General features: G+C 63.5%; 1 protein-coding gene across 3 annotated transcripts; it reads right to left on the bottom strand.

Moving 5' to 3' along the window:
* Positions 1-1,178: 1,178 nt before the first annotated feature.
* On the bottom strand, positions 1,179-18,680 carry SYN1 (synapsin I). Of its 3 annotated transcripts, none has more exons than XM_071801204.1 (13): positions 16,919-18,680; positions 14,919-14,976; positions 13,192-13,259; positions 10,924-11,080; positions 9,468-9,557; positions 7,262-7,324; positions 6,295-6,437; positions 5,631-5,699; positions 4,750-4,852; positions 3,279-3,389; positions 3,125-3,167; positions 1,454-2,342; positions 1,179-1,351 (listed from the first exon to the last, which is right to left on the bottom strand). In XM_071801204.1, exons 1-13 carry the CDS (start codon positions 17,044-17,046, stop codon positions 1,306-1,308), a joined length of 1,968 nt encoding a protein of 655 aa, XP_071657305.1. In that variant the 5' UTR covers positions 17,047-18,680; the 3' UTR covers positions 1,179-1,305. The 3 variants fall into 3 exon arrangements, with proteins under 3 accessions (XP_071657305.1, XP_065715679.2, XP_065715680.2); XM_065859607.2 differs by having other exon boundaries at positions 1,179-1,329; XM_065859608.2 differs by lacking the exon at positions 13,192-13,259.
* Positions 18,681-18,888: the final 208 nt, after the last annotated feature.

Below are 18,888 nucleotides of genomic sequence, written 5' to 3'. Positions count from 1 at the left end.
CTGTCACATTTTCCCGCCATTTTCTGTCACGTTTTCCCCCCATTTTCTGTCCCTTTTCCCCCCTATTTTCTGTCACGTTTTCCCCCCATTTTCTGTCACGTTTCCCCCCCATTTTCTGTCCCATTTTCCCCCCATTTTCTGTCCCGTTTCCCCCCATTTTCTGTCACGTTTTCCCCCCATTTTCTGTCACGTTTCCCCCCATTTTCTGTCACTTTTTCCCCCCCATTTTCTGTCACGTTTCCCCCCATTTTCTGTCACGTTTTCCCCCCATTTTCTGTCGCGTTTTCCCGCCATTTTCTGTCACTTTTTCCCCTCCATTTTCTGTCACATTTTCCCGCCATTTTCCGTCACATTTTCCCACCATTTTCTGTCACGTTTTCCCCCCCATTTTCTGTCCCATTTCCCCCCCATTTTCTGTCACGTTTTCCGCCATTTTCTGTCCCTTTTTCCCGCCATTTCCGTCACGTTTTCCCACCATTTCCTGTCACATTTTCCCCCCTCCCCAGCTCCTATAGGTTCCATATGCCCCTCTCAGACACTATAGGGTCCATACCCCCTCCCCAAACCCTACGGGTTCCATACTCCCCCTCTTAAACCCTATAGGATCCACAAGCCCCTCCCAGACCCTATATGGTCCATACCCCACTCCCCAAGCCCTATAGGATCCATAAGGCCTTTCCCAGACCCTATAGGTTCCATACCCCCCTCCCAGACCCTATAAGGTCCATACCCCCTCCCCAGGTTCTATAGGTTCCATACCCTCTCCCAGACCCTATAGGGTCCATACCCTCTTCTTAGACCCTATAGGATCCACAAGCCCCTCCCAGACACTATAGGGTCCATACCCCCACTCCCAGGTTCTATAGGTTCCATACCCCCCTCCCCAGACCCTATAGGATCCATAAGCCCCTCCCCAGACCCTATAGGGTCCATACCTCCCCTCTTAGACCTTATAGGGTCCATGAGCCCCTCCCAGACCCTATAGATTCCATACCCCCCTCCCAGACCCTATAGATTCCATACCCCCCTCTCTGACCCTATAGTTTCCATATCCCCCCCCCAGACCCTATAGATTCCATACCCCCCCTCTCTGACCCTATAGATTCCATACCCCCCCTCCCAGACCCTATAGATTCCATACCCCTCCCCCCCCCCAGGCTCTATAGGGTCCAGACAGCTCCAGCAGCTCAGGAGTTTTATTGAAGGGGGGGGGCGTGGCTCAGTGTGGGCGTGGCTCAAAGTGGGCGTGGCTCCGTGTGGGCGTGGCCCTGGGCGGAGGGACCCAGGCGTCCGGGGGGGGCGTGGTCAGTCGAACAGGCTGGCGAAGCTCTGGCGCAGCGAGGGGGCGGGGCTGAGCGAGGGGGGCGTGGTCACCGCGGGGTAGGGGGGGGACCCAGGCGTCCGAGGGACCCAGGCGTCCGGGTTCTGCCCCCCCCATCCAATCTGAACTTACCTGGGGGCGGCTCCTCCAGGTTTGGGGCTCAGGGCGGGTTTGGGGGCGAGGGGCGGGGCTTGGGGGCGGGGCTGGCGGGTGGTGGGCGGGGCTTGGGCGCCAGGCGGGCGGGGCTGAGCAGGGGGTGGGCGGGGCTGGGGGGAGGTGGGCGGGGCTTGGGGGCCCGGCGGGCGGGGCTGGTGGGAGGTGGGCGGGGCTTGTGGCTGGGGCTGCGCGGTGGGCGGAGCCTGAGGACGCGGCTGCGCGGTGGGTGGGGCTTGTGGGCGGGGCTGCGCGGTGGGCGGGGCTTGCGGACGGGGCTGCGCGGTGGGCGGAGCCTGCGGGCGCAACTGCGCAGCGGTGGGCGGAGCCTGAGGACGTGGCTGGACCCCAGTGGGCGGGGGTTGTGGGCGGGGCTGCGCAGTGGGCGGAGCTTGCGGGCGGGGCTGCGCAGTGGGCGGAGCTTGTGGGCGGGGCTGGGGGGAGGTGGCTGCTCCGGGGGGGCGGGGCTGGACCCCGGTGGGCGGAGCCTGAGGACGCGGCTGGGGGGAAGTGGGCGGAGTGTGTGGGCGGGGCTGGGGTGAGGTGGGCGGAGCCTGAGGACGAGGTTGCGCAGCGGGCGGGGTTTGTGGGCGGGGTTGCGTGGTGGGCGGGGCCTGAGAACGCCGCTGGGGGGAAGTGGGTGGAGCTAGTGGGCGGGGCTGCCCCCCGGGGGGCGGAGTTTGTGGGCGGGGCTGCGCAGTGGGCGGGGTTTGTGGGCGCGGCTGCCCCCCAGTGGGCGGAGTTTGCGGGTGGGGCTGCTGGGCGGGGCCTCGCACGGGGGCGGCGGAGGCCACGCCCCCCGAGGGGCGGGGCTGCCCCTGCGGCGGGGGGCGGGGCTGGGCTGGACCAATCAGAAGTGGAGCTGCCCCTGGATTGGGGGGGGGGGGGGGTGTGTGGAGTGAGAGAGAAACGGCTCAGGGGGCGTGGCCATGAGGGGGCGTGGCCTTACGGTTCAATTGGGGTGTTTGGGGGGTTCCCAGTTGGGAGGGGGGGGGGGGGGTCCCAGTTTGGGGACTTCCAGTTGGGAACGGGTCCCAGTTTAAGGGGGGGTCCCAATTTGGGGGGGTCCCCAATATTGGGGGGTCCCAGTTTGGGGGTCCCAATTGGGGGGGGGGTCTCAGTTTGGGGGGATCCCCAATATTGGGGGGTCCCAGTTTGGGGGGGATCCCAGTTGGGGGGTCCCAGTTGGGGGGGTCCCAGTTGGGGGGTCCCAGTTTTGGGGGGGTCCCAATTTTGGGGGGGGTCACAGTTTGGGGGTCCCAATTGGGGGTCCCCAAATTTGGGGGAGTCACAGTTTGGGGGTCCCCAGTTTGGGGGGGGTCCCAATTGGGGGGGTCCCAGTTTGGGGGGGTCCCTGTTTTGGGGTCCCAGTTTGGGGGGGGGGGGGGGGCCCAGTTGGGGGGTCCCAATTTTGGGGGTCCCCAGTTTGTGGGGGGTCCCTAATTTGGGGGTCCCAATTGGGGGGGTCCAGTTTGGGGTGTCCCATTTTGGGGGGGGGTCCCAGTTTGGGGGCTGGGTTCCAGTTTGGGGGTCCCAATCGGGTGGGATCCCAGTTTGGGGTCTGAATTGGGGGGGGGTCCCAATTGGGGGGTCCCAGTTTGGGGTTCCCAGTTTGGGGGGGGGGGGGTCCCCAATTTTGGGGTCACTCACCCTGGGGTGGGGGTCGCTGTTCGGGGGCGGTCCCCAATATCACCTATAGATCAACAATGGGGTGACATTGGGGGGAGATGGGGGGGGGTTAAGACCCCTATGGGTCCCCCCCCACATAAATTTGGGGTGCAGGGGTGGGGGGGAGGGGCGGTACCTGTGGGGGGGGCGGAAGCTCCGCCCTCATGCGCCCCAAAACCAGCTCCACGATGCGGGCCCGATCCTGCGCCGCCCCCGGGCCCTCCAGGGGGACCCAGGAGCCCAGAACCTGCCGGGGGGACCCAGGCGTCCGGGAGGGACCCAGGAGTTCGGGGGGGGACCCAGGTGTCGGGGAGGGACCCAGGAGTTCGGGGGACCCAGGAGTTCGGGGGGGACCCAGGAGTTCGGGGGACCCAGGAGTTCGGGGAGGGACCCAGGAGTTCAGGGGGACCCAGGAGTTCGGGGGGGACCCAGGAGTTCGGGGGACCCAGGAGTTCGGAGGGGACCCAGGAGTTCAGGGAGGGACCCAGGAGTTTGGGAGGGACCCAGGAGTTTGGGGAGGGACCCAGGAGTTCGGGGGGGACCCAGGAGTTCAGGGGGACCCAGGAGTTCGGGGGGGACCCAGGAGTTCGGGGGACCCAGGAGTTCGGGGGGGACCCAGGAGTTCAGGGAGGGACCCAGGAGTTCAGGGGGACCCAGGAGTTTGGGAGGGACCCAGGAGTTCAGGGGGACCCAGGTGTTCGGGAGGGACCCAGGAGTTCGGGAGGGACCCAGGAGTTCGGGGGGGACCCAGGAGTTCAGGGAGGGACCCAGGAGTTCAGGGGGACCCAGGAGTTTGGGAGGGACCCAGGAGTTTGGGGAGGGACCCAGGAGTTCGGGGGGGACCCAGGAGTTCAGGGGGACCCAGGCGTTCGGGTGGGACCCAGGAGTTCGGGAGGGACCCAGGAGTTCGGGGGGGGACGCAGGAGTTCGGGGAGGGACCCAGGAGTTCGGGGGGGACCCAGGAGTTCAGGGGGACCCAGGCGTTCGGGAGGGACCCAGGAGTTCGGGAGGGACCCAGGTGTTCGGGAGGGACCCAGGAGTTCGGGAGGGACCCAGGAGTTCGGGGGGGGACCCAGGAGTTCGGGGGGGACCCAGGAGTTCGGGGGACCCAGGAGTCTGGGGGGGGACCCAGGAGTTCAGGGGGGGAACCAGGAGTTCAGGGGGACCCAGGCGTCCGGGAGGGACCCAGGAGTTCGGGAGGGACCCAGGAGTTCGGGGGGGGACCCAGGAGTTCGGGGGGGGACCCAGGAGTTCGTGAGGGACCCAGGAGTTCGGGGGACCCGGGCGTCCGGGAGGGGACCCAGGCGTCCAGGAGGGACCCAGGAGTTCAAGGGGGACCCAGGAGTTCGGGGGGGGACCCAGGAGTTCGGGGGGGACCCAGAAGTTCGGGGAGGGACCCAGGAGCTCAGGAGGACCCAGGCGTCCAAGAGGGACCCAGGCATCCGGAAGGGACCCAGGCGTCCGGGAAAGGGGACCCAGGTGTTCAGGGGGACCCAGGGATCTGGGAGGGACCCAGGAGTTCGGGGAGGGACCCAGGAGTTCAGGAGGGACCCAGGAGTTCAGGAGGGACCCAGGAGTTCGGGAGGGACCCAGGCGTCCGGGCTGACCTCCAGGATGTGCTCCCGCCCATCGGGCCCCCTCAGCGCCTCCACCCCGCAGATGTCGAGGCCCCCGAAGAGCCGGGCGCAGGCGTCCAACCAGCAGCGGTGCCTGGGGAGAGGGGCGGGGCCTCCCTCAGACACGCCCCCTTGGCCACACCCCCTATTGGCATCAACCCCGCCCAGGGGTTCAGGGGGACCCAGGCGTCCGGGAGAGGGGACCCAGGAGTTCATGGGAACCCAGGCGTCCAGGAAAGGGGACCCAGGTGGTCTGGAGGGGGGACCCAGGCGTCCAGAGGGACCCAGGAGTTCGAGGGGACCCAGGCATCCGGGGATACCCAGGAGTTCATGGGGACCCAGGCGTCCGGGAGAGGGGACCCAGGCGTCCGGGGGGACCCAGGAGTTCATGGGGACCCAGGCATCTATTGGGGACCCAGGGGTTCATGGGGACCCAGGCGTCCGGGAGAATGGACCCAGGCATCCGGGGGGACCCGGGAGTTCATGGGGACCCAGGCGTCCGAGAGAGGGGACCCAGGAGTTCGTGGGGACCCAGGCGTCCAGGAGAAGGGACCCAGGGGTTCATGGGGACCCAGGCGTCCGGGAGAGGGGACCCAGGCGTCCAGGGACACCCAGGGATTCATGGGGACCCAGGCATCCAGGAAAGGGGACCCAGGTGATCTGGAGGGGGGACCCAGGCGTCCAGAGGGACCCAGGAGTTCGAGGGGACCCAGGAGTTCATGGGGACCCAGGCGTCCGGGAAAGGGGACCCAGGCATCTATTGGGGACCCAGGTGTCCGGGAGAGGGGACCCATTTGGGACAGACACGCCCCCTTGTCTAAAGCCCCGCCCACATAGCCCCTCCCCCCGCGCAGGCCCCGCCCCTCGCTCACCGTGCGCTCACCGCCATTGGCTGCAGCTGAGGCCCCGCCCCCGTGGGGTCCCCGGCTGCCAACGACCAACTGGGGGAGGGGACGGGGGGCTGAGTGTCCCCCTGTCCCCATATCCCCTGTCCCCATATCCCCCTGTTCCCCTGTCCCCATGTCCCCCTGTCCCCTTGTCCCCCCATGTCCCCCTGTCCCCATATCCCCATGTCCCCATGTCCCCCTGTCCCCATGTCCCCATATCCCCCTGTCCCCCTGTCCCCCTGTCCCCATATCCCCCTGTCCCCCTGTCCCCATATCCCCCTGTCCCCATATCCCCCCCTGTCCCCATATCCCCCCCTGTCCCCATGTCCCCCTGTCCCCATGTCCCCATATCCCCCTGTCCCCCTGTCCCCATATCCCCCTGTCCCCATATCCCCCCCGTCCCCATATCCCCCTGTCCCCCTGTCCCCATATCCCCCCATGTCCCCCTGTCCCCATATCCCCCTGTCCCCATATCCCCCCCTGTCCCCATATCCCCATGTCCCCCTGTCCCCATATCCCCCCATGTCCCCCTGTCCCCATATCCCCCTGTCCCCATATCCCCCCATGTCCCCATGTCCCCCTGTCCCCATATCCCCCCATATCCCCCCGTCCCCCTGTCCCATGTCCCCCCGTGTCCGTGTGTCCTCACCTCAGCGCTCTGTCCGTCCCCCCGATCCGGGTCACCCGGACCCGTTGGGTCCCATTCGGTGTCATTGTCACCAGCGCCCCCGCTCGGTTCCCGCCCATGGCCGCAGCCACCAATCCCAGTGCTTCCGGAGACCCCACCCGCGCCTGGGGGCGGGGACAGCGATGGACACGCCCCCTCACGGCCACGCCCCCCGGCCACGCTCCCGCCCCACCCTGCTGGACACGCCCCCCTCCAGGCCACGCCCTCACCCAATCTCACTGGACACCCCCCCGAGGCCACGCCCCCACCCAACCCGAATGGCCACGCCCCCGCCCAATCCCACTGGACACGCCCCCTCCAGGCTCCGCCCCCTCTGCGTTGGTCTATGGGAACAACCCAGGTGGCCACGCCGCTTGGGGGAGAACAAGCCACGCCTCCAAACAAAAAGCCACGCCCCCAAACGTAACCCCTGCCCCAGCCAAAAGACCACGCCCCCAAAGAATAAACCCCGCCCCAAAACCTCAAGCCACGCCCACAGATTGCAAACCCCGCCCCCAGGCCCCAAACCCCGCCCCCCGAAGCAAACCACGCCCACATACAACAGACCACGCCCCCAGACAACAGACCTCGCCCCTAAAGAACAAACCACGCCCCCAAACATCAAACCACGCCCACAGATTGCAAACCCCGCCCCTAAAAGCCGAACCCCGCCCCAGATAGCAAACCACGCCCCCAAAACGCCAACCCCGCCCCCCAAGAGCAAACCATGAGCACAGAGCCAAGCCCCGCCCATAGAAGCCAAACCACGCCCCCAAACGCCAAACCACGCCCTCAAACAACAAATCCCACCCCCAGAAAGCAAACCCCGCCCACTTTAGGCCACGCCCCCCTCCCGCCCTCACCCCCAAAGCCACGCCCCCCCCCCCTTGAGGCCTCGTCCCCAGGGTTGGTAGGAGGGGCGGGGCTTGGGAAGGGGGCGGGGCCTCACCTGTCCCGCCCCGGAGGGGGCGGGGCTGAGCGTCACCGTCATGGGGAAGGTGGGGGCAGCCAACTGGGGACACCAGTGACACACCAGTTACACCAGTGACCCTCCCAGTGACACCAGTGACACACCAGTTACACCAGTGACCCCCCCCAGTGACACCAGTGACACACCAGTTACATCAGTGACCCCCCCCCGTGACACCAGTGACACACCAGTGACACCAGTGACCCCCCCTCAGTGACACCAGTGACACACCAGTTACACCAGTGACCCCCCCTCAGTGACACCAGTGACACACCAGTTACACCAGTGACCCCCCCTCAGTGACACCAGTGACACACCAGTTACACCAGTGACCCCCCCTCAGTGACACCAGTGACACACCAGTTACACCAGTGACCCCCCCCAGTGACACCAGTGACACACCAGTTACACCAGTGACCCCCCCTCAGTGACACCAGTGACACACCAGTTACACCAGTGACCCCCCCCAGTGACACCAGTGACACACCAGTTACACCAGTGACCCCCCCCAGTGACACCAGTGACACACCAGTTACACCAGTGACCCCCCCTTCAGTGACACCAGTGACACACCAGTTACACCAGTGACCCCCCCCAGTGACACCAGTGACACACCAGTTACACCAGTGACCCTCCCAGTGACACCAGTGACACACCAGTGACACCAGTGACACCAGTGACCCCCCGAGTGACACCAGTGACCCCCCCCCAGTAACACCAGTGACACCAGTGACACACCAGTGACACCAGTGACCCCCCGAGTGACACCAGTGACCCCCCCCCAGTAACACCAGTGACACCAGTGACCCCCCCAGTGACACCAGTGACCCCCCCCAGTAACACCAGTGATACCAGTGACACACCAGTTACACCAGTGACACCAGTGACCCCCCGAGTGACACCAGTGACCCCCCCCCAGTAACACCAGTGACACCAGTGACCACCCCCCGTGACACCAGTGACACACCAGTTACACACCAGTGACACCAGTAACCTCCCAGTGACACCAGTAACCCCCCCCCAGTAACACCAGTGACACCAGTGACCACCCCCTGTGACACCAGTGACACACCAGTTACACACCAGTGACACCAGTGACCACCCCCAGTAACACCAGTGACACCAGTGACACACCAGTTACACACCAGTTATACCAGTAACCTCCCGATAACCTCCCAGTGACACCAGTGACCCCCCCCAGTGACCCCCCTAGTAACACCAGTGCCACCAGTGCCACACCAGTGACACCAGTGACCACCCCCCGTGACACCAGTGACACACCAGTTACACACCAGTGACACCAGTAACCTCCCAGTAACCTCCCAGCGACACCAGTGACACACCAGTGACACCAGTGACAACCCCCCCAGTAACACCAGTGACACCAGTGACCTCCCAGTAACACCAGTGACATCCCAGTCCATCCCAGTCCCTCCCAATTACCTCCCAGTGACCTCCCAGTTACCTCCCAGTAACACCAGCTCCCTCCCAGTTACCTCCCAGTCCATCCCAGTCCCTCACAGTTCATCCCAGTCCTCCTCAGTCCATCCCAGTCCCCCCAGTCCCTCCCAGTCCCTCCCAGTCCATCCCAGTCCCCCCAGTCCCTCCCAGTCCAAACCAGTCCAAACCAGTCCAAACCAGTACAGACCAGTCCCCCCCAGTACAGACCAGTCCCCCCCAGTCCCTCCCAGTGCCCCCAGTCCCTCCCAGTCCAAACCAGTACAGACCAGTCCCCCCCAGTCCCTCCCAGTCCCCCCAGTTCATCCCAGTCCATCTCAGTCCCTCCCAGTCCAAACCAGTCCAAACCAGTCCCTCCCAGTCCAAACCAGTCCAAACCAGTTCAAACCAGTACAGACCAGTCCCCCCCAGTCCCTCCCAGTCCATCCCAGTCCCTCCCAGTCCAAACCAGTCCAAACCAGTCCCTCCCAGTCCATCCCAGTCCAAACCAGTCCAAACCAGTCCAAACCAGTCCAAACCAGTCCAAACCAGTCCAAACCAGTTCAAACCAGTACAGACCAGTCCCCCCCAGCCCCTCCCAGTCCCCCCAAGTCCCTCCCAGTCCCCCCAGTCCATCCCAGTCCATCCCAGTCCCCCCCAGTCCCTCCCAGTCCATCCCAGGTCCCCCCCAGTGCCTCCCAGTCCCCCCAGTCCATCCCAGTCCAAACCAGTTCAAACCAGTACAGACCAGTCCGCGGGGGCGGGTGCAGAAGCGCTGGGGCACCAGTGGAAACTCCTCGGGTCCCAGTTCCCGCTGCAGCTTCACCAACTGGGCAAACTGGGAACACTGGGAATGGCGGGGGGGGCACGGACGCCCTGCCCAGCACTCCCAGTATCCTCCCAGTTTAAACCAGTATGGCCCCCACCCCTCTCAGTGTCCCCCAGTTCCCTCCCAGTGACCCCAGTAGCTCCCAGTTCCTCCCAGTAGCTCCGAGTTCCCTCCCAGTCCCATCCCAGTTCCCGCCCAGTGACCCCAGTAGCTCCCAGTTCCCTCCCAGTGCCCCCCAGTTCCTCCCAGTAGCTCCCAGTTCAATCCCAGTTCACTCCCATTTCCCCCTCGGTCACCCCAGTTTCCTCCCAGTCCCTCCCAGTTTAAACCCATGCCCCCCAGTCCCATCCCAGTTCCATCCCAGTGCCCCCCAGTTCCTCCCAGTAGCTCCCAGTTACTCCCAGTAGCTCCCAGTTCAATCCCAGTTCACCCCCCATTTCCTCTCAGTCATCCCAGTTCAATCCCAGTTCCCTCCCAGGCTCTCCCAGTTTAAAACAGTCCCCCCCAGTCCCATCCCAGTTGGTCCCAGTTCCCTCACAGTCCCCCCCAGTTCAATCCCAGTCCCCCCAGTCCATCCCAATTCCCTCCCAGTTCAATCCCATTCCCCCCAATCCCCTCCCAGTCCCCCCCAGTGCAGTCCCAGTTCAATCCCAGTGCCACCCAGTTCAATCCCAGTTCATCCCAGTTGCCCCAGTTCAATCCCAATTCCCTCCCAATGCCCTCCAGTCCCTCCCAGTCCCTCCCAGTTCAATCCCAGTTCAATCCCAGTCCCTCCCAGTTCAAACCAGTCCCATCCCAAATCCATCCCAGTGCCTCCCAGTTCAATCCCAGTCAATCCCCGTCCATCTCCAGTCCCTCCCAGTTCTTCCCAGTCACTCCCATTCCCCCCAAATTCAATCCCAGTTCCCTCCCAGTGCCCCCCAGTTCAAACCAATTCCCTCCCAGTTCAATCCCAGTCCCTCCCAGCCAGTCCCAGTTCAATCTCAGTGCCCCCAGTCCTTCCCAGTTCCCTCCCAGTTCAATCCCAGTTCAATCCCAGTGCCACCAGTCCTTCCCAGTTCAATCCCAGTTCAATCCCACTGCCCCCCAGTCCTTCCCAGTTCCCTCCCAGTTCAATCCCAGTGCCCCCCAGTCCTTCCCAGTTCCCTCCCAGTTCAATCCCAGTGCCCCCCAGTCCTTCCCAGTTCCCTCCCAGTTCAATCCCAGTTCAATCCCAGTGCCCCCCAGTGTCCTCCAATCCCCTCCCAGTCCCTCCCAGTTCAATCCCAGTCCCTCCCAGTTCAATCCCAGTGCCCCCCAGTGTCCTCCAATCCCCTCCCAGTCCCTCCCAGTTCGATCCCAGTCCCTCCCAGTTCATCCCAGTCCCTCCCAGTACCGTGTTCCGGGGGTCCCTGAGGGCCCAGGCCGCGGGCAGGGGGTCGCTCCCGGGCACCCCCCCCATGTGCAGCCCCGCCAGGAGCCGCTGGGGGGCGCCCCCCGGATCGGGCCCCGCCGGAGCCTCCCGGACCAGCACGAAGTCCGGCCGGAAGCGGCTGTGGGCGGGGCCGGAAGGGGCGGGGTCAGAGAGAGGGGGCGGGGTCAGAGGGGGCGGGGTCAGGGAAAAAGAGGGGGCGGAGTCACAGGTGGTGTGGGTGGGAGGGGTAGGGTCAAAGGGAGGGGTCGGGGTCGGAGCAAAGGGGGGCGGGGTCACAGGTGGCGTGGGTGGGAGGGGCGGGGTCAGAGGGAGGGGCCGGGGTCGGAGCAAAGGGGGCGGGGTCACACGTGGCGTGGGTGGGAGGGTGGGATCAGAGGGAGGGGGCGGGGTCACAGGTGGTGTGGGAGGGAGGGGCGGGGTCAGAGGGAGGGGGCGGGGTCACAGGTGGCGTGGGTGGGGGGGTGGGGTCAGAGGGAGGGGGCGGGGTCATAGGTGGCGAGGGCGAGGGGGCGGGGTCAGAGGGAGGGGGCGGGATCACAGGTGGCGTGGGTAGGAGGGGCGGGGTCAGAGGGAGGGGGCGGGGTCAGGGTCAAAGAGGGGGCGGGGTCAAAGGTGGTGGGGGCAGGAGGGGGCGGAGTCGGTGAATAGGAGGTGGGGTCAAGGAGGGTGGGGGCGGAGGGGGCGGGGTCATAGTGGTGGGGGCGGGGGGGCGGGGTCAGAGGGATGGGGGGGGTCAGGGCCAAAGAGGGGGCGGGGTCACAGGTGGTGGGGCAGAAGGGGGCGGAGTCAGGAGGGGGCGCAGTGAATAGGAGGTGGGGTCAGAATGGGGGGGCGGAGGGGGCGGGGTCAAAGGGGGCGGGGTCATAGGTGGCAGAGGCGGGGGGCGGGTTTAAGAGGGGGCGGGGTCAGAGGGGGCGGGGTTGCGGTCAATGGGGGTGGAGTCAGGAGGGGCGGGGCCAGGGAGGGGGCGGAGACAAAGTAGGCGGAGTCAGGAGGGGGTGGAGTCTCCAAAACCCCGCCCTAAATCCCAACTCAAGCCCCACCCCCAAACCCCGCCCTCATTTGTTGGGGACTCCCCTCTACTTTTGGGCACCCCCCATTTTTGGGTTCACCCCCCATTATGGGTCCCCCCAACCTTTGGGTGCCCCCATTTTTGGGACCCCCATCCACTTTATGGGTTCCCCCCCACGCCCCACTTCTGGGGACTTCTCCCCCACTTTTGGGTTCCACCCCCCACTTTTGGGGACCCCCCCCCCCCCATTACCCCCATTATGGGTCCCCCCCCCATTATGAGTCCACCCCACACTTTTGGGGACCCCCCCCATTATAAGTTCCCCCCCCCATTATGGTTCCTCCCATTATGGGACCGCCCCATTATGAGTTCCCCCCCACACTTTTGGGGACCCCCCCCATTATGGGTCCCTCCCACTTTTGGGTCCCCCCCCCCACTTTTGGGTTCCCCTCCCCATTATGGACCCCCCCTCACTTTTGGGGACCTCCCCCCCATTACCCCCATTAATGGGTCCCCCACCATTATGGGACCCCCCCCCATTATGAGTGTCCCCCCCTATTGGGTCCCCCCATTTTTGAGGGCCCCCCCCCCATTATATGATCCCCCCACTTTTGGGGACCCCCCCATCTTGGGGACCCCCCCCACCATTATGGATCCCCCCGATTTTTGGGGACCCCCCACCCCGATTTTTGGGGACCCCCCCATTTTTGGGGACCCCCCATTATGTGACCCCCCACCCCGAGTTTTGGGGACCCCTCCCTTTTGGGGACCCCCCCGAGTTTTGGGGACCCCCCCAATCTTGGGGACCCCCCCCCATTATGGGTCCCCCCCACTTTTGGGGACCCCCACCCCATTTTTTGGGGACCCCCCCCATTACGTGACCCCCACCCCGATTTTTGGGGACCCCCCCCGAGTTTTGGGGACCCCCCCCAATCTTGGGGACCCCCCCCCCATTATGGGTCCCCCCCCACTTTTGGTGACCCCCACCCCATTTTTGGGGACCCCCCCCATTACGTGACCCCCACCCCGATTTTTGGGGACCCCCCCGAGTTTTGGGGACCCCCCCATCTCTGGACCCCCCCCCCACCATTATGGGTCCCCCCCGATTTTTGGTGACCCCCCCCCCATCTTGGGGACCCCCCCCACCATTATAGGTCCCCCCCGATTTTTGGGGACCCCCCCATTTTTGGGGACCCCCCCCATTTTTGGGGACCCACCGGTTGCCGATGGCGACGCTGAGCCCCCCATGGGTGGAAGCGACCAATGAGAGCTGAGCAAACTGAGCCTGCAACCCCAAAATAGGGGGGACCCCAACATTGGGGGGGTCCCCAAAACTGGGGGGGGTCCCCAACATGGGGGGGACCCCAACCCCCCCCCCCAGGACCCTCAAAATGCACCCAAAGGGCCCCAAAATCCACCCTGAGACCCCAAAGTTGGGGGGAGAAATGGGGGGGTTGGGGACACCCCAATATATGGGGGGGACCCCAAAGTGGGGGGAACGCAGAATATGGGGGGACCCCAATATATGGGGGGACCCCAAAGTGTGGGGAGACCCCAAAATACGGGGGAATCCCAAAATATAGGGGGACCCCAAAATAGGGGGGACCCCAAAATATGGGGGAGACCCCCAAATATGGGGGACCCCAAAATATATGGGGGACCCCAAAGTATATGGGGGGACCCCAAAGTGGTGGGGACCCAGAATATGGGGGGGACCCCAACATGTGGGGGGGACCCCAAAGTGTGGGGGGACCCCAATATGTGGGGTGACCCCAAAATGTGGGGGGACCCCAAAATAGGGGGGAGACCCCAAAATAGGGGGGAGACCCCAAAGTGGGGGGGACCTCAAAATACGGGGGAACCCCAAAATATGGGGGACCCCAATATATGGGGAACCCCAAAATATATGGGGGACCCCAAAATATGGGGGGACCCCAAAAAAGGGGGGAACCCCAAAATATGTGGGGGACCATAATATATGGGGTGACCCCAAAATATGGGGGGGACCCCAGATATGGGGGGGAACCCAAAATTGAGGGGGGGCCCCCAAAGTGGGGGGGACCTCAAATTATGGGGGGACCCCAAAATGTGGGGGGAATCCCAAATAGGGGGGGGACCCCAAAATGTGGGGACCCCAAAATATGGGGGGAACCCCTAAATATGTGGGGGGACCCCAATATATGGAGGGGACCCTAAAATATGGGGGACCCCAATATATGGGGGGACCCCAAAGTGGGTTGGACCCCAAAATATGGTCGACCCCAAAATGTGGGGGGACCCCAAAGTGTGGGGGAGACCCCTATATATGGGGGGGGGTCCAAACTGGGGGGACCCCAAAGTGTTGGGGGGACCCCAAAGTGGGGGGGACCCCAATATGTGAGGAACCCCAAAATATATGGGGGGACCCCAAAACGGGGGGGACCCCAAAATATGGGGGGACCCCAATATATGGTCGACCCCAAAATATGGGGGGACCCCAATGTGTGTGGGGGACCCCAAAGTGGGGGGAACCCCAAAATATGGGGGGACCCCAATATAATGGGGGGCCCCAAAATATAAGGGGGGGACCACAAAGTGTGGGGGGACCCCAAAATAGGGGGAACCCCAAAATGTGGGGGGACCCCAAAATATGGGGGAAACCCCAAAGTGGGGGGGACCCCAAAATGTGGGGGAGCTCAAAGTGTGGGGGGACCCCAATATATGGGGGGACCCCAGAATATGGGGGGGACCCCAAAGTGTGTGGGGGACCCCAAAGTGGGGGGAACCCCAAAATATGGGTGGACCCCAATATAATGGGGGGGCCCCAAAATATAAGGGGGGGACCACTAAGTGTGGGGGGACCCCAATATATGGGGTGACCCCAATATATGGGGTGACCCCAAAATGTGGGGGGACCCCAAAATATGGGGGGGACCCCAAAATAAGGGGGCACCCCCAAACCCACCTGCTCGACCCGCAGCTCCGCGTCCCCATGGACGGATTTGCCCTTGAAGAGCTGCACCCTAAAAATGGGGGGGGACCCCAATATGTGACCCACAAGTGGGACCCACAAGTGACCCCCAAATGACCCCCGAGTGACCCAAAGTGACCCCAAGTGACCCCCGAGTGACCCCCAAGTGACCCCCAAATGACCCCCGAGTGACCCAAAGTGACTCCAAGTGACCCCCGAGTGACCCCCAAGTGACCCCCGAGTGTCCCAAAGTGACCCCAAGTGACCCCCAAGTGCCCCCCAAGTGACCCCCAAGTGACCCCATATGACCCAAATGACCCCAAGTGACCCCCAAGTGACCCCAAGTGTCCCCAATTGACCCCCAAAGTGACCCCAAGTGGCCCACAAACGACCCCATGTGACCCCATGTGACCCCCAAATGACCCCGTGACCCCCAAAGTGACCTCAAAGTGACCCCAAGTGTCCCCAAGTGACTCCCAAAGTGACCCCAAGTGGCCCACAAATGACCCCATGTGACCCCCAAGTGACCCCAAAGTGACCCCAAGTGACCCCTATGTGCCCCCCAAGTGATCCCAAAGTGACCCCATATGACCCCATGTGACCCCCAAGTGATCCCATATGACCCCCAGTGACCCCAAATGACCCCAAGTGACCCCTATGTGCCCCCCAAATGATCCCAAAGTGACCCATATGACCCCAAGTGACCCCCAAAGTGACCCCAAGTGACCCCCAAAGTGACCCCATGTGACCCTCAAATGACCCCAAAGTGACCCCATGTGACCCCCAAGTGACCCCAAGTGACCCCAAGTGACCCCAAGTGACCCCCAAAGTGACCCCAAGTGACCCCCAAATGACCCCATGTGACCCCAAGTGACCCCCAAGTGTCCCAAAGCGACCCCCAAGTGCCCCCCAAGTGACCCCAAGTGACCCACAAGTGACCCCAAATGACCCCCAAATGTCGGGGGGGGGGACGGTTCTATAGGTCCTGGTGGGGGCCAGGGGGTTCTATAGGTCCTGGTGGGGGTCAGGGGGGATCTATAGGTCCCAGGCTTTTGGGGGTGGGTGGTCAGGGGGTTCTATAGGTCCCAGGGGGGAGTTCTATAGGTCCCAGGGGTTTGGGGGATCTATAGGTCCCAGAGGGGTCAGGGGCTTCTATATGTCCCAGAGGGGTTCTATATGTCCCATGGGAGGTCAGAGGGGATCTATAGGTCCTAGGGCTTTGGGGGGGTCAGGGTGGTTCTATAGGTCCCAGGGTGGTTCAGGGGGGATCTATATGTCCCAGGGGAGTTCTATATGTCCCAGGGGAAGGTCAAGGGATCTATAGGTCCTAGGGGTTCGGGGGGGTCAGGGGGGTTCTATATGTCCCGGGGAGTGGTCAGGGGATCTATAGGTGCCGGAGGGGGGGGTTGGGTGTTCTATATGTCCCAGCGGGGGGGTCGAGGGTTCTATATGTCCCAGGGGTTTGGGGGGGGGTCGGGGCGGATCTATAGGTCCCGGGAGGAGTTTGGGGGCTCAGGGGTTCTATAGGTCCCAGGGGAGTTCTATATGTCCCGGGAGGGGTTCTATAGGTCCCAGGGGATTTGGGGGATCTATAGGTCCCAGGATGTGTCAGAGGGATCTATAGGTCCCGGGGAGGGGGGTTGGGGGAGTCAGAGGGTTCTATATGTCCCGGGTGGGGTGGGGGGTCCTATATGTCCCATGGGGGCTCAGGGGGTTCTATATGTCCCGGGGGGTTCTCTATATGTCCTGGGGGCGGTGGTCAGGGGATCCATAGGTCCTGGGGTGGGGGGGTTAGGGGATTCTATATGTCCGGGGGGGGTGGTCAGGGGATCTATAGGTCACGGGGGGGGGGGTTGGGGGGTTCTATATGTCCGGGGGGGGTGGTCAGGGGATCTATAGGTCCCGGGGTGGGGGGGGTTGGGGGGTCAGGGGGTTCTATAGATCCCGGGGGAGGGGTCAGGGGGTTCTATAGGTCCCGGGGGTTCTATACGTACCAGTCGGTGTCGGGGGGGCCGATGACAAGCAGCAGGGGGGGGGCGGGGCCGCTCGGGGGGGGTTTCCCCCCCGCCCCTCCCCCCGCCAGGAAATTCCCGTCCGACAGGCGGCGCCGCAGGAACTGCATCCTATGGATCTATAGGGGGAGCTGCAGGGGAGGCTGCAGGGGCTAGGGGAGGATCTATAGGGGCTCTAGGTGGATCTATAGGGGGAGCTAGAGGGGAGCTAGGGGGGATATAGGGGCTAGAGGGGGGGCTAGAGGGAATATAGGGGCTATAGGTGGATATATAGGGGGAGCTATAGGGGATATAGGGGCTAGAGGGGCCTTAGGGGGCTAGAGGGGCTATAGGAGGATCTATACGGGTTATAGGTTGATCTATAGGGGGAGCTAGAGGGGGGCTAGAGGGAACATAGGGACTATAGGGGCTATAGGTGGATCTATAGTGGGAGCTATAGGGGATATAGGGGCTAGAGGGGCCTTAGGGGGGCTATAGGGAATATAGGGGCTATAGGTGCTATAGGGGGATCTATAGGGGGATCTATAGGGGATATAGGCGCTATAGGGGCCTTAGGGGGCTAGAGGGGCTAGAGGGGGATCTATAGGGGGATCTATAAGGGATAGAGGGGCTATAGGGGGCTATAAGGGATATCTAAGGGATCTATAGGGGGATCTATAGGGGAACTATAGGGGGCTATAGGAGGATCTATAAGCGGATCTATAGGGGGATCTGTAGGGGGAGCTATAGGGCGCTATATGGGGATCTATAGGAGGATCTACAGGGGGAGCTATAGGCGGATCTCTAGGTGGATCTATAGGAGGCAATAGGGGGCTATAGGGAGATCTAAAGGCGGCTATAGGAGGATCTATGGGGGCTATATGGGGATCTATAGGAGATATATAGTGGGCGGGGGAGACTACGGGGTTTTATAGGGGGATCTATAGGGCATTATAGGAGAATTTATAGCGAGTTTTATAGGGGGCTATAGGGGGCTTAGGGGTCTATGGGGGCTATAGGGGCCTATAGGGGGTGGAGCTCTAGGGCCCCTATGGGTCTGATCTATAGAGGTCGGGGGCTCTGGGGGCTCAGCCTCTGCAGGACCCCCCTATAGGGACCTATAGGGCCACCCTATGGGGCTCCGAGATAGGAGGGGTCACCCTATAGGGGGCTGCCCTATAGGGGCCGGGAAGAAGGTGCCTATAGAGGAGCGTCCCGGGGGCTATAGGGGGAGCCCCTATAGGGGAAGGAGCTCTGTAGGAGCAGGGTCCATAGGGAAATGGGAGGGGGGGGAGGGGGATCTATAGGGGGGAGGAGCTATAGGGGAAGGGGCTATAGGGAGTGTGGCTATGGGGCCTATAAGGGGTGGGGCTATAGGGGCTATAGGGGATGGAGCTATAGGGGCTATAGGGGGTGGGGCTATAGGGGCTATAGAGGCTATAGGGGATGGAGCTATAGGGGCTATAGGGGTGGAGCTTTAGGGGCTATAGGGGATGGGGCTATAGGGACTATAGGGGATGGAGCTATAGGGGATGGAGCTATAGGGGCTATAGGGGCTGGAGCAATAGGGGAAGGGGCTATAGGGGCTATAGGGGCTATAGGGGGTGGGTCTATAGGGGATGGAGCTATAGGTGATGGGGCTATAGGGGATGGAGCTATAGGGGCTATAGGGGCTATAGGGGAAGGGGCGCTGCCGGGAGCCCTATAGGATGCTATAGGAGTCCCCGGGCGGCCCCGCCCCCGCCCGCGCGCTCACTTCCGGCCCCGCCCCCTTCCCCACCCGGGATGACGTCACCGGTGACATCATCGCGTCGGCCCCGCCCGCGGTTCTGCAGTCTGGAAGGGGGCGGGGCCGGTGACGTCATGGCGGGCGGAGAGCGCCGGGAAAGGGACCCAGGCGTCCGGGAACCCCCCCCTAAAAGGGGACCCAGGCGTCCGGGGATCCCCCTTCCCCAACAAGGGACCCAGGCGTC

This window comes from Patagioenas fasciata, chromosome 36 (genome assembly GCF_037038585.1).
Source record: "Patagioenas fasciata isolate bPatFas1 chromosome 36, bPatFas1.hap1, whole genome shotgun sequence".
Lineage (NCBI taxonomy): Eukaryota > Metazoa > Chordata > Aves > Columbiformes > Columbidae > Patagioenas > Patagioenas fasciata.
The sequence above is the reverse complement of the archived record's forward strand: the minus strand, read 5'-3'. Positions and strand labels throughout refer to the sequence as shown.

What these genes read in the sequence shown, in the direction of transcription:
- SYN1 (XM_065859607.2), bottom strand. Translation starts at nt 17,046, where the DNA reads ATGCAGTTCCTGCGGCGCCGCCTGTCGGACGGGAATTTCCTGGCGGGG. An exon ending in CGGAGCTGCGGGTCGAGCAG is followed by an intron (nt 13,260 to 14,918) that starts GTGGGTTTGGGG and finishes TTGGGGTTGCAG; the next exon opens with GCTCAGTTTGCTCAGCTCTC. An exon ending in ACAGCGACCCCCACCCCAGG is followed by an intron (nt 2,343 to 3,124) that starts GTGAGTGACCCC and finishes CCCCCAATCCAG; the next exon opens with GGGCAGCTCCACTTCTGATT.